The sequence below is a fragment of the Oncorhynchus tshawytscha genome, linkage group LG16 (assembly GCF_018296145.1).
Source record: "Oncorhynchus tshawytscha isolate Ot180627B linkage group LG16, Otsh_v2.0, whole genome shotgun sequence".
Classification (NCBI taxonomy): Eukaryota; Metazoa; Chordata; class Actinopteri; order Salmoniformes; family Salmonidae; genus Oncorhynchus; species Oncorhynchus tshawytscha.
The window spans coordinates 71,957,936-71,973,644 of NC_056444.1; the positions used below are offsets into that span (position 1 = coordinate 71,957,936).

Sequence of the window (15,709 nt, forward strand, 5' to 3'; positions counted from 1 at the left end):
CGTCTGAAGTTTGCTAGAGAGCATTTGGATGATCCAGAAGAAGATTGGGAGAATGTCATATGGTCAGATGAAACCAAAATATAACTTTTTGGTAAAAACTCAACTCGTCGTGTTTGGAGAACAAAGAATGCTGAGTTGGAAACAACATACTTTGGGGCTGTTTTTCTGCAAAGGGACCAGGACGACTGATCCGTGTAAAGGAAAGAATGAATGGGGCCATGTATCGTGAGATTTTGAGTGAAAACCTCCTTCCATCAGCAAGGGCATTGAAGATGAAACGTGGCTGGGTCTTTCAGCATGACACTGATCCCAAACACACCGCCCGGGCAACGAAGGAGTGGCTTCGTAAGAAGCATTTCAAGGTCCTGGAGTGGCCTAGCCAGTCTCCAGATCTCAACCCCATAGAAAATCTTTGGAGGGAGTTGAAAGTCCGTGTTGCCCAGCAACAGCCCCAAAACATCACTGCTCTAGAGGAGATCTGCATGGAGGAATGGGCCAAAATATCAGCAACAGTGTGTGAAAACCTTGTGAAGACTTACAGAAAACGTTTGACCTCTGTCATTGCCAACAAAGGGTATATAACAAAGTATTGAGATAAACTTTTGTTATTGACCAAATACTTATTTTCCACCATCATTTGCAAATAAATTCATTAAAAATCCTACAATGTGATTTTCTGGATTTTTTTCCCTCATTTTGTCTGTCATAGTTGAAGTGTACCTATGAGGGAAATTACAGGCCTATCTCACATTTTTAAGTGGGAGAACTTGCACAATTGGTGTCTGACTAAATACATTTTTGCCCCACTGTAATTGATGAAGAAAGAACAATCTGGCTTTATGCGTGGTCAACACATTAGTAATAACATCTGGTGAATCTTAGACATGATTGACTATAATGACCTCATCCTTGATGATAGTTTTCTTATGCTTGTTGATCTTTCTAAAGCTTTTGACACTGGGAAAGCAATACGTTTTTTGGGGTTTGGTGACTCTTTTTTTAAAGCAGTCCAAACTTTATATAGTGGTTGTACTAGCTCTGTAAAATTAGCTCACGGGACATCCCAAAGATGTAATATTGGGCATGGCATTAGGCAGGGCTGCCAAATTAGTCGGTTTTTATTTTTATTGGTTACTCAAATTATGACTCTTCATATCAAGAAAGGGAATTTTCAAGGTGTTTCAGCACTTGGAAATGAATTTAAACTATGTCAACTGGCTGATGATACCACCATATTTTTTAGAGACAGGAATGAGGTTTCTAAAGCAGTTTCCTGTATTGGAAACAATTCCTTAGTTTCGGGTTTGAAAGTTAATATCAATAAGTCAAGTCTTATTTCCACTCAAGGATTGTGTTTTACAGGAAGGACATCTATTAGGACATCTACTTTGTGCATGACACAAGTAATTTTTCCAACAATGGTTTACAGACAGATTATTTCACTTGTAATTCACTGTATCACAATACCAGTGGGTCAGAGGTTTACATGCTCTAAATTGACTGTGCCTTTAAACAGCTTGGAAAATTCCAGAAAATTATGTCATGGCTTGAGAAGCTTCTGATAGGCTAATTTACATAATTTGAGTCAATTGGGGGTGTACCTGTGGATGTATTTCAAGGCCTACCTTCAAACTCAGTGCCTCTTTGCTTGACATCATGGGAAAATCAAGAGAAATCAGCCAAATACCTCAGAATCTTTTTTGTGGAAGGCTACCCGAAACATTTGACCCAAGTTAAAAATGAAAGGCAATGCTACCAAATACTGATTGAGTGTATGTAAACTTTTGACCCACTGGGAATGTGATGAAAGAAATAAAAGCTGAAATAAATCATTTTCTATACTATTATTCTGACATTTCACATTCTTAAAATAAAGTGGTGATCCTAACTGACCTAAAACAGGGAATTGTTACTAGGATTAAATGTCAGGAATTGTGAAAAACTGAGTATAAATGTATTTGGCTAAGGTGTATGTAAACTTCCGACTTCAACTGTATAATGGGGGAAAGCATGAAAAATTGCTAATAAATGTTGTATCAGTAAGGTAAAGGAAGTTTCATTTAAAATGTTACATAGAATTTATCCTTTTGGAAAGACTAAAGCTGAATATCTGAATATCAAGCTGAATATTGACTATAAATGTGATTTCTGTGGAATGGAGACCCTGTATTTATAGTAGAATATTTTGGATTGACATTCAGAATTTTATTACAGAAAAATAGGACCGGTTATACAATTTGAGGGTTTTGATATAATGATTTATTTCAGAAATTCTGACATTGATGAAGATGTAGTGTTTTTAATATTTAATATTTAATATTAGGTAAATTTCAAAATCACAAATGCAAATGGCCTAATTCAAAATCTAACTTTTTTCACTTTATATATTAATTTAAACAATATGGTACTACTTTTAACTAAATTGAAAAACAAAAAGGCAATTAAAACTGGTTATATTACTAATGAATATGATTTGTTTGTTTATGATTCCTGGCTATGTAAATAGGTTTGTATGTATGCTTGTTTGCATGTGACTATCCCTCTTTTGTTTGTTGACAAGGTAGCCTAGTCAAATAATTAACATCCAATAACATTAACCGTTACTATCTTGCGGGAATTTCACTAACGGTCCGGTCCGTATGTAGCCAAACGTAGCTGCTGCTCATTCCGTTTGCTCGAAAATTGATAAATGGTAAAAATAAAATAAAAAGTAAGGCACATACCAGCTCTACTGCTACTACCAGCAGTACTACACCTGCACCTGTCAACGACACAAGTTGTTCTGCTTCCACGAGCACATCCAATGCTAGCATCAGTAATTCTACATTTGTTGTTAGCCCAGCTAGCATGGACACTGACAATTATGAATCTGATGCAGCCGAAGAGCTACTGACCCCTTACTTTTCTTTACTGACAATAATTTTCACTTGTCTGACAGCGTGCATGATGACGAGTTTCTCACACGACTGGCCTATCTGGGTGAGGTTTTTTCTCGCCTGAATGATCTGAATCTAGGATTACAGGGACTCTCCGCCACTATATTCAATGTGCGGGACAAAATTGAGGCTGTGATTAAGAAGTTGGAACTCTTCTCTCTGCATTAACAAGGACAACACACAGGTCTTCCATCATTGTATGAATGTTTGTGTGCAAATTAACTCAAGCTTACGGACAATGTCAAATGTGATATAGTGAAGCACCTGATTGAGTTGGGTGCACAATTACGCAGGTACCTTCCAGAAATGGATGACACAAACAACTGGATTCGTTATCCCTTTCATGCCCTGCCTCCAGTCCACTTACCGATATCTGAACAAGAGAGCCTCATTGAAATTGCAACAAACTGCTCAGTGAAAATGTTATTTAATCAGAAGCCACTGCCAGATTTCAGGATAGTGCTGCACTCAGAGTATCCTGCATCGGCAAATCGCGCTGTTAAGACACATATGCCCTTTGAAACCACGTACCTATGTGAGAGTTGATTCTCAGCCCTCACTAGCATAAACTAAATACAGGCACAGACTGTGTGTGGAAAATGATTTAAGACTGAGACTCTCCAATACATCCCAACATTGCAGAGTTATGTGCATCCTTTCAAGCACATCCTTCTCATTGACCTATGGTGAGTTATTCACCATTTTCAATTCACAAATAAGGTTTAATATGTAAGATGGTTAAATAAAGAGCAAAATTATTGATTATTATTATTTGTGCCCTGGTACTATAAGAGCTATTTGTCACTTCCCACGAGCCGGGTTGTGACAAAAACTCACACTCATTCTTATGTTTAATAAATGTATTGTATAGTGTGTGTGTGGCAGGCTTACAATGATGGCAAAAAACAACATTTGAGAGTGAGCTGACCCTGGTGCTAGAGGGGGTACGCAGCTGGAGGTTGAATGTTTGAAGGTGTACGGGACTGTAAAAAGTTTGGGAACCACTGAAGAGGATTCACAATTTATGCAAATGTAGGTATGATATCTGCTACATATTCTGGCAGATTAAGGGAATCCCCTTGATCAGAAAAAGGAGACAGGTAAACTATGCATCAGAGCACTCCACAGCTGTCATGCCCTGCATAGATATCAGTATGATCATAATTTCTAATCCCCCCCATTTATTCCTTGTGATGCACAAGACCCTATCCTGTGAGTGGTTCATGAATAGTATTTTATTAGGATCCCCATTAGAAGCTGCTAAATCAGCAGCTACTCTTCCTGGGGCCCAAACAAAACATAAAACATGACATAATACAGAACATCAATAGACAAGAACAGCTCAATGAATTAATTACATAAATATAAAATAAGAATACACACTTTCATACACTTATGCCTTAACAGCCCATACAGCATATACTCCTAATCAGCATCAATGTTGCTGGCAATGCTGCAGCCACTCGTATTTTTTTCATACTTTGTAATCGTTTGCTCTATTGCTACAATCACTTTCTTTAAACAGGCTCTGAAATGCTAATGTCACAGCACCAATGTTCTGTAAACACCAGAGAGAATCCCACAACATCAGGAAGTCAAAGTGTTTCACACAATACAATAACCATCTGTGTCCTCGGTCCTTTCCTCTTACGTAAATATAATGAACATTTGAGTCTAGCGACCCTAAACTTTGCACAAACATAATAATGCTGAGTCATGCGTTTACAGCAGCACAGTAGCCTATGGTACCTTTTCCAGCTGCTTAGGAGGGTCCTCTGGAGCAACAGGTAAATCCCCAGTGTCTTTGGCCCTCTTGCACACACTCTGGTAAAGATTGATAGTGGCCATCTTGATTGTGCACAACAGAAGTGTCTTCTTGGCAGCTGTGTTCTGAATGTGGGCCCATCTTGATTCCTGTATATCAAGAGAGAAATGGTAATAATTTGATCAAATCCTCTTTGATTTCAGACTCTCTTAGTAACCTGGCTGGTTTCCCCAACACAGACTAAAACTAGGAGGTTCAGTGGTAGATCACCATTCAGTTAGCTTTTATGTCCAGCACTAGCTTTATTCATCTGTGTCCGAGAAACTGTGTCCCTCAGAGATAAATCACCATAAAATACACATTATAAGGAGAGTGATCATCTCATGTCTCACCCAGATGATGCCCTCAGTGTGGGACTTGTCCAGCTGGCTCCGTAGCTGGGCCAGAGTGTTGTAGTGCAGCAGGGTGTCGTTGCTCTGCTCTGTGAAGGGGGTCAGCTGGGCTCGGGCTTTCCCTGTGCTGTCCTGGTTCTGCTGGGTAGTGGGCACCAGGTCTTCCCGGGTCAGCATCAACGTGTCGTAGCGAGACATCACCTGTCGGGCCTCCTGAAACTTAGAGAGAAAAAATCAGCCCCTAGCCCATATGGCCTAAGCACTTGTATAGACCTAAGATCCTGTACCACTTTATCCAGGTAATGGGGGTAGATGGCATTCTTTTGCACTCGTTTCTCTAGCCAGTCCCTCAGATGAGAGCTTTTGTATCCTCCTGTAGAGTCACCATGTCCACCTGCTTCTGATTAGTCATTTCCCTCTCCCGGCCGGCTTTCCTAACAGCTCAACATCGTTTCACCTCGTTGTCCTGAGATCATGGGTGAGTATAACAAGTTTATCTCTGAGTGAGGTCATGGAAGAGTATGACCAATTAATCTCTGAGTCTGACTGATGAGTAGAGAATATTGTTTAGGCTAAGAAGTGATAGCAGAAGGCTCATGGTTTGTGTTTGTGTAGGTAGAGGAAAGTAATACATTCATGTAACAGACAGAAGCTGCTAACATTTTAGGAGAAAGTTCCTAAAATATCTAGGTTAAATGTCCCATTTTTACTCACAACAGGTCATCTCGAAGGTTCTCGCCAAAATATATGAAATAGTTGGACAAATTTACTGACATGTTTATAATCTAGTAATAATATTTTTCATAGACAATATATTAAATGTCAGGAATTGTTTATAATCAACTAATAATATTTTTCATTTACAATATATTAAATGTCAGGAATTGTGAAGAACTGAGTTAAAAATGTATTTGGCTAACGTGTATGTAAACTTCCGACTTCAACTGTATAATTCAAGGCCTAATGAGGCCTAATGTTTTTGTTTGGACTATTTCTGTGGGTAGCTTTACAAAGCCAATGCAGTTCACAGAATCGAGTCAAAATATAACAATAGTCTCATAGCAACTACAACTATTACAAATAAAAACAGAATGGAAAGAATAATGGACATAATAAACTGTATTGTTTTCTGGCAAGCTCCACTCATGGCAAGCTCCAGTAAAAGTTGTATAATTTAAAACGCCTAGCGAAGAACTATTGGCCATCAAGTTAGTATGAAAAATGTTGAAATATATATTTATCGAGGCATAAAACATTAGGGTACAGACTATGGTCAGAGATTGATAAGAAATATTTATTGTTTAATCTGGAATACAATGTATAGCTAAAGCGTTGTCACATTCTGATAGCATGAGCTTTTTCTTTTATAATTTCAATTATATGACAGGATCGAAGTTACTGATGTATTTCCACAGGATATTGTCCTTGAAGCAGGAAAGCAGTTGATGAATGCATATTACACATACAGTACCAATCAAAAGTTTGGACACACCTACTCATTCCAGGGTTTTGATAGAGGCATCAAAACTATGAAATAACACATGGAATCTTGTGGTAACCAAAAAAAGGTGTTAAACTCAAAATATTTTATATTCTTCAAAGTAGCCACCCTTTGCCCGGATGACAGCTTTGCACACTCATGGCATTCTCTCAACCAGCTTCATGGGAAATGATTTTCCAAGTCTTGGATTGGAGGTGTTCCCACAAATGCTGAGCACTTGGCTGCTTTTCCTGTACTCTGTGGTGCAACTCATCCCAAACCATCTCCTTTGGGTTGAGGTCGGGTGATTGTGGAGTCCAGGCCATCTGATGCAGCACTCTACCGGTCTAATGTCTGATTTCCACCGGTCTAATGTCCATTGCTCGTGTTTCTTGGCACAAGCAAGTCTCTTCTTATTGGTGTCATTTAGTAGTGGTTTCTTTACAGCAATTCAAACATGAAGGCCTGATTCATGCGGTCTCCTCTGAACAGTAGATGTTGAGTTGTGTCTATTACATATAGTCTGAAGCATTTTTTGGGGCTGCAATTTCTGAGGCTGGTAACTCATCCTCTGCAGCAGATAACTCTGGGTCTTCCTTTCCAGTGGCGGTCCTCATGAGAGCCAGTTTCAACATAGTGCTTGCTGTTTTTTGTACTTTGAAGAATCTCAAATATAAAATCTATTTTGATTTGATTAACACTTTTTTGGTTACTACATGATTCCATGTGTTATTTCAGTTTTGTAGAAAATAGTTTAAAAAACACTGGAATGAGGTGGTGTGTCTAAACTTTTGCCTGGTACTGTATATTACAAAGCTTTGGCAAAGCATGACAAGGGGTACAAACATGGCTGACTTGGTAGGATCCACAAGGAAATAAGGAATTTCTCAATGACAAATAATATCCATCTGGTATTTAAGTTCAACATTTGCAGAAACTGGAAAAAACAAATAAGCATTGAAAAACTAAAAGTACAACACTGGGAAAAAATATATTTTTTCTTTACATTGATGTAACTGCTGAGAGAAAACAAAAGACTAACAACAAATAAATAAATAAGTTAATTTCTTACACCAGTCTCAAACAAAGATATGGACAATTGACAAGGGCAAGGTACCCAGAGGGCTCATGTCAAAATCCTGCAAAAACATTCTAAACTAAAAAAATATTTCTCCAACCCTGATTACAAGCTCACCTCTTCTTTACTTTCAGTTATGACATGTGTATCAAAAACAATCAGACCCATGCTAACAAATTGCTCATTCATTTGTAATGATTGTATCAGATATTTAACAGAGCTTACATATTTTTGGAAATGCAAAACCCCAGTTGGAATTATAGACAAAGGCAAACAAATGTATGGAAACAATGAGACATTTTTGCAGTAGAGGTTTAAAACACCATAATTCTGACATAAGCACTCATTTCAAAGAATAAGATGGATCAGAGAATCATCAACACCTATCAGGACATAGTGTAAACTTCTTACCAAATGGACAAATGTCAAACAATTGTTTACAAGGGCAGCAAGCACATAGTCATTGAGTGTGGAGAGTACAGTGGTTACTGGGGTTCAGCTCAGTGGTCAATATGATTGATGACTTGGTAAACAACAGTTACTTCCGAGCAACATTATGAAATGTAGAATGTGATGGGAAATCCAAAGAATGAAGATATTTACATTCGTTAGTTATGCAATTTAAATCATTTTGCAGTAAAAACAGAACGGTTCTGCACTACTACAAATATTGTAGGCCCAATTGTGTAAGTTGTCCTTACACCTCAACTACTTCACTGGAGGGGGGAGATTAATCTTGTTCCAATTACTCAGACATAAATTTCACAATATCAAAAACAAATGAAACATGAAGTTGACGCAGTGTCTAGAATGCACTGAAAACCCAAAATGCATTATCATACGTGAGATAATGCAACTTAAGTCCCACTGTAGACAGAAGGCAGACTTTGGCAATGGTTCATTCCGATGTTTAGAAGAGGCAGACAGTCCAGAAATGAAGGATGTTTTATGCCTTACTTTAAGAGTCACTGGGGGAGGCCAGGTCACTCGGCTGGAGCTAGGATTTAAACACAGAATTGCACACTAGAACATCAGGCTTTTCTTTTCATCAATAAGACAGACCTGTCCTTAGAGAAGACTTATGAGGATGCCCACATTAGAAGGGAAAGGGAGGATTTTGTCAGCTTGTCTTCAGAACTCCTCGTGAACATTCCGGGCATAGTCCATGAGCTTGCTGCCAGTGAAGTATTCGCTGTACTTGAGAATCTCCTCCAGCTCCAAGTTGTGGTTCTGGTTCTCGTCGGCCACAGCGATCATCTGCTTAGCCTCGTTCAGCGCATTGTACTCGTTCATAGGGTCCATGTACTCCTGGAGAGTAGTGATGGCATGAGGGAAAGACAGGGAAAAAGGAAGGAAATTAGCCTAAAATGTTCATGGTTTACTCTGCAACTATAAAATGACACTATCCTATACAAGGTCCTGCAGTGTACCCAGTGGAAAGAGTCCTCTGTGACATGATATTTGTTCAGTCTGTTTACTTATAGGCCTTTACGACCCATCATAAACCTAGCCTTTGTAGGGTTTTGTAGCTATGAGTTTTTCTAACACAGGACACCCACCTCTAGTTCCTCCATGGTCACGATGCCATCATGGTTTCTGTCGATGACCTCCTCAAACTCCTTCTTCCTCTCTCGTACCCAGTCATCGTCGATGTCCTGGGCCTGCTGGTTCTCCACGGTGCCCATGGGCAGGGAGATGAACTCAGACAGAGTCAGCTTCTTGTCGCCATCCTGGTCTTTAAAAACACAAAATAAATATCAAACTCAAACAGCATTAGATTAGATTTTAAAGCTTTTCATGATTGATCATGGGTCATTCACAATTTATGTATTTATTCTGTGTACTTTAATCAATTCTCATTTTCTTATTCAAATCATTGTTTTCACAAAACCTAGTTATGGCATTATGCATACACACTAACTGAATTCAAATCATATGAGAAAGTACATACCGAGGTCACGAACGATCTCCTTGACCATGTATTTGAGCATGCCTTTGCTGTGCTCAGGATGCAGGAAGGAGAGAAACTCTTCCTCATTCAGCAGCTGGTCGGCTGGGGGGTTATCAGCCTGAAACCAACGGTCCTTCAGACTCTCCAGCACCTCCTGGGCTGCAGGGATTCAAATAATAAGGTAATTTGATAGTCCACTGAGACACATTCAATACAAGCATTATTGGCCGAGCAAAATTAAAAAGACTTATCGTGATCAGAACATTAAAACATTTGGAAAAGTAGGATATTGGTTTGATGGGAAGGTTAATTTGTTTTATTTAAAAAAATAACTTTTTACCCCTTTTTGTCTCCCAATTTCGTGATATCCAATTGGTAGTTACAGTCTTGTCCCGTCGCTGCAACACCCGTATGGACTCGGGAGAGGCGAACGTCAAAAGTCATGCGTCCCCCGAAACACGACCCGCCAAGCCGCTCTGCTTCGTGACACACTGCTCGCTTAACCCGGAAGCCAGCCGCACCAATGTGTCGGAGGAAACGCTGTACAACTGGCTACCTGAAGTTAGCATGCATGCGCCCGGCTGCCACAAGGAGTCACTAGAGCGCGATGGGACAAGGACATCCCAGCCGGCCAAACCCTCCCCTAACCCGGACGACGCTGGGCCGTTTACTTCGCACCAACATGTCGGAGGAAACGCCGTACAACTGGCTACCTGAAGTTAGCATGCATATGCGCTCGGCTGCCACAAGGAGTGACTAGAGCGCGATGAGACAAGGACATCCCAGCCAGCCAAACCCTCCCCTAACCCGGACGACGCTGGGCCAATTGTGCGATGCCTCATGGGTCTCCTGGACGCAGCCGGCTGCGACACAGACTGGGATCATACCCGGATCTGTAGTGATGCCTCTAGCACTGCTATGCAGTGTCTTAGACTGCTGCACTACTCAGGAGGCCCTGGGTAGGTCAATTTCAACAATAGCATGTTAGGATGTGGTAAGAAAATAAGGAATCCTGATTAACCAGGAGAAATTAATGGACTACAGCTAAAGTGGATGATATTGTGGTGGACTAACTTACTCTCCTCGTCCACCTTCAGTTCTTCACTGTTCTTTATCTTGTCAGCCATTTCCTTCTCATTGAATCCTTTGCTGGCCAGAAACTTCACCCGGTATTCATCCCACGTCACATGTCCTATGGTGAGAATAGATCAGTTAGGGGACTGGGGCTTGACTGTGTAGGAAGAATTTTGAGCCCGATGTGAGAAACAGTGCTGTATTGTCATCAGGTCTGAGCTATATTGTGGCACACAGATCAGATATAAGGCCTAACAGTAGGACATCAGTGTTGGTAACAAAAATTGCTCTTAATAAATAGGTGACCACTATGGCTGTGTATCAAGGTGGTGTTCATTAGGGAACACCTACAGAAAATGAAAACTAGTGGTTCTTGTTGGAGGAAAGAGAAAGGTAGCCTAGGTCAGGGCAATATGGCCTAAAAATCTAAATTTTTTTCAACATTATGGGTGATTCACAACATAAAGTATTTCTAATGTGAAATTAGGCCAAATATAAGTCCCATTAAGAATGTAATATAGAATCTAAATAGTTGAACCTGCTTTTTTGCAGGTTGACTGATCTGGCTTTCTAGTCGGTCTGTGAAATTGCCCTTTTTTAACAAATTTAACCAGAATCATACATAACTCTCATTCACTAATAATGACTAACTTCTTATAGCAGCCATTATAGAAAATGAACACTCAAACAACCTCTCAAGCACAAGTCCATGTGCAAGTGAGTAGCCAGCTAATCTTTATAGTTCAGCCAACTTGGATCTATTTGCTAGATAACAAGGTAGAACATTAACTGTTATGAACTGGGGACCTTCTGTCCATCTCCAACTGTTTAAACAGCATGCTAGACTGACCATTTTGTTCAGATGTTGAAATCAGGTGGCCTACCTTATTTCTCAGAATAAGAATGAATTTCCAATTCCTTATATAAAAATGTGTTTTATGCTTACTGCACATTTATAAAAACACTGCTAGTGGCACATGGTACCAGATGTGACAAACTGAGCATACATTTTCCAGAATCAATGTTCATTGTAGTGTTTTAGTAGTGTCTTCTCTGCATGCAATTTGAGTAGTTGAGACATAAAAAAATGGAATGGTTAGAAATTTTAATTCAATATATCGCCCAGCCCTAAGGTAATTCCACCCTGTTTGCAGTCCGTTTTCTTGTATTTGGTGCCTAATGAATAAGACACAGATAATTGTGTACTCTTTCTTACCATCTCCATCTGGGTCCACAGCATGGAAGCTCATCTTGTTCTCCCTCACAGCCTCCTGGAAGTGTTCTTCTGTCTTCTCCATGATCCAGCGCTGCATCTCTTTGGCACTGACGCTCTTGTCTTTATTAAAGTCCACCCTGAGAATGGTAGACAGGAAAGTAGCCAGCAGATCTTCAGTTCTACATTTACATTTTGGTTATTTAGCTAGCAGACGCTCTTATACACACAACTTACAGTCGCGTTTTCAAACAAACACTCAACTGGAGTATCAAGTTCAAGTAGTTTATTAAAATCCACTATCATATATCTGCTTCAGCCCCAAACCCAGATCATTTTGTATAGTTCTACAACTGAGTAAGATGCAACCATAGCTCAAAATATGGTTTCAACGGTTTAAGCTTTCATGTTTTTCCAACACAGTCATTCCTTTTGCATATAGGTTAACATAATGTAACGCTAGTAAGGATTTGTCAAGGAACCTGTTTTTCTGGCAAGTGGACATTTCTCAAGGGTGACAAGTAGGATTAAAATCTCTGTACTGTTTTGTTTCAACGGTATTTATAAATCAGCCTCCTAGCTTTTACTACATGGCACCTAGCTTACCCAGTATGGGGTAGACGAGGACAGGTATTTACTTAGACTGCTGTGGTTGATCTATTACAGGTGCACTCACCTCCATGTTCTCAGGAACACTGCGTTGCTTATCATAACAGATAGGGGGCATAAACAAATAGGCTATTCTTTGAAATGGGAACTGGAGCATGAAAAGGTGTACACATTAAATAGATTTTCTGGTACTTTTGTATACTTTTTAGCCAGTAGTTCTGAAAGTAAAAGCCAAAAGTGGTCACCGAAAATTGTTACTACATCACTTACACAAAAGTATGTGGACACCCATTCAAATGAGTGGGTTTGGCCATTTCAGCCACACCCGTTAATGACGTGTATAAAATAGATCACACAGCCATGCCATCTCCATGGACAAACATTAGCAGTGGCACGTCATAGGATGTCACCTTTCCAACGTAAGTTTGTCAAATGTTTGCCCTGCTAGAGCTGCTTCGGCTAACTAAGTGCTGTTACTGTGAAGTGGAAATGTCTAAGAGCAACAACAGCTCAGCCGTGAAGTGGTAGGCCACACAAGCTCACAGAATGGGACCGACGAGTGCTGAAGCATGTAGCGTGTAAAAATCATCTGTCCTAGGTTGCAACACTCACTACAGAGTTCCAAACTGCCTCTGGAAGCAATGTCAGCACAATAACTGTTTGTTGGGAGCGTCACGAAATGGTTTTCCATGGCCGAACAGCCGCACAGAAGCCTAAGATCACCATGCGCAATGCCAAGCATTGGCTGGTGTGGTGTAAAGCTGGCCACCATTGGACTATGAAGCAGTGGAAAAAGCATTCTCTGGAGTGATGAATCACATCTGGCAGTCCAACGGACTAATCTGGGTTTGGCGGATGCCAGGAGAACGCATCCTGCCCGAATGCATAGTGCCAACTGTAAAGTTTGGTGGAGTAGGAATAATGGTCTGGGACTGTTTTTCATGGTTTGGGTTAGGCCCCTTAGTTCCAGTGATCGGAAATCTTAATGCTACAGCATACAATGACATGCTAGATGATTCTGTGCTTCCAACTTTGTGGAAACAGTTTGGGCATGGCCCTTTCCTGTTTTAGCATAACAATGCCTATGTGCACAAAGCGAGGTCAATACAGTACTGGTTTGTTGAGATCGGTGTGGAAGAACTTGACTGGCCTACAGAGCCCTGACCTCAACCCCATCGAACACCTTTGGGATGAATTGGAACGCCGACTGAGCCAGGCCTAATCGCCCAACATCAGTGACCGACCTCAAGAATGCTCTTTTGGCTGAATAAAAGCAAGTCCTCACAGCAATGTTCCAACATCTAGTGGAAAGCCTTCCCAGAAGAGTGGAGGCTGTCATAGCAGCAAAGGGGGAACAACTCCAGCTTCCAGAAAAACAGTTGCTTTCAAACTCAAGATTTTGTGGCTGTGGTAAGACTGTAATTCTGCACATAGAACATGCATGTATGAACTAGACATTGACACATCCAGCATGAAGCAGAAGGTTTATAAAATACTTAGTAGTTGGAAAAATTACAGAGGCACATATTTAACTGGATGTGTATAGACTACATAGACAGTGGACTCTTAAATTGATCACAATTACAACCTTGCATCTACACAACATTTCACAATTTGGCCTAAACAAAAGTCAACTGCAAATGAAGACTACATGGTGAAAAAAATCCAACACAGACACACTACAAAGCTAAAGCTGTGTCATCATCAGGTGAATGTACGCAACTCAGAGTTGAAGGTAGTCAGCTGTACATGACTCACGAGTCATGAAATTGAAAGCCAGTAATCCCCACTTACTTGCTGAAGATCTCAATGAGCTTCTTCCTGTTCCTCCTGGGCTCAGAGTCCTCCTCAAACTCCTCCATCTCCTTACCCAGGAACACCTCCTGATGGAAGCCCTTATTGATGTGACCATCCATCTCCAGCTTCACCCCATTTAGATGGTCAGGGGGAAGGATCTCATTCTCCTCTTTACTTGTGGGGTTGTTTTTGTCCTTCAGGGCTGACATGTTAGCTGGCCGGGCATGGACGTCCATGGTGTTGTGGAGCAGGCAGAACAGGGCCATGGACACAGCCATAAGGTGCCTGCACCAAGCCGTCCTGCAGTACATAGCCATGGCTTCTTCCAAGTGCAATGTCCTTGCTTGCTCAAGGGCTGATTATTAACACACCTGTCAACACGACATTGGGTAAGTTTGCCATGTGGCTAGCTTCCATCATCACTGACTACTATTAGCTAGTGTTCTTACTAGCTACATTTCTTAGTTAGCTAGCTACGAAGCCCAACATAATGCGTATAACTAGCCAGGCAGGTCTTATCCGGAAGTGTTCTAAATGATGCACACTCACATAAAGTTAACAAGGCAGCACATAGTTAACGTTAGCTAGCTACATAAGACAGCAATAGCTAATCGTGTATGAGGACAGCTGCCTCGCCAACGTTGACCTACCTGATTTTGAGCTCCAACGCCACAAATTTGGAACGTAGCTCGGAAATAAATGCCAGCAAATGGAAGAGATAGCCCACCTACCTAGCTAACAATGACAAGAATGCGTCGTCGTACGAGCAAAATTAACCGACCAACCACAACTGTCAGATTGGTTCTATTTCCTGTACACGTGGCTGCTCCAAAGTTCACGCACGACAGACCCTCCTCTTTAGACTTCAGCTGCGGAATCGATACTAGTGGTGCGCGGGTTAGCTGTTTGCTCATCATCCGCACCTGCCAGCAATTGCTAATAACCCACCCACAACCGCCAAATAAATGTGACAAAGTCCAAATCTGAGGTCAGCACCCAACCCTAATCCACAAATATAGAACATAGGCTACAGTCAAAGACTGCATAACGTTGCCTGATATAGATGTTTATGCTTATAACTGACATTTTGGTAGGCTATTTGTTAGTCATTTTGACTATAATTAGATACGTGTAGCTTATCTTTTGTCATTATGTTCCCCTAGAAGTTTAAATAAACATTTGCTCAACATAATAATGTAATGGATCGATAGAATGAATGCTTCAATCTAGTTGACATTGGTAACGTTTTCTCTCATCTTTCGCGGACGTTTAGGGACTGGGGAGAAAATACTATAAAGCAAAAAATAAATGGCAAAGATTTTCTGTGCAAAATGTCCAAATAACATCAACTTTACCGGTTCTAAGGGAAAAGGAAGCTGTGAAAACGACCCAACGTGTTTCTGATAAGATTTCA

The 15,709-nt window shown here is 40.6% G+C and overlaps 1 protein-coding gene across 1 annotated transcript; it reads right to left on the minus strand.

Moving 5' to 3' along the window:
• Nucleotides 1-7,049: 7,049 nt before the first annotated feature.
• Nucleotides 7,050-15,160, minus strand: LOC112216286 (45 kDa calcium-binding protein). The gene is made up of 7 exons (XM_024376172.2): nt 14,946-15,160; nt 14,293-14,666; nt 11,893-12,029; nt 10,681-10,794; nt 9,603-9,761; nt 9,211-9,386; nt 7,050-8,959 (listed from the first exon to the last, which is right to left on the minus strand). Exons 2-7 carry the CDS (start codon nt 14,610-14,612, stop codon nt 8,783-8,785), a joined length of 1,083 nt encoding a protein of 360 aa, XP_024231940.1. The 5' UTR covers nt 14,613-14,666; nt 14,946-15,160; the 3' UTR covers nt 7,050-8,782.
• Between the last annotated feature and the right edge of the window lie 549 nt (nt 15,161-15,709).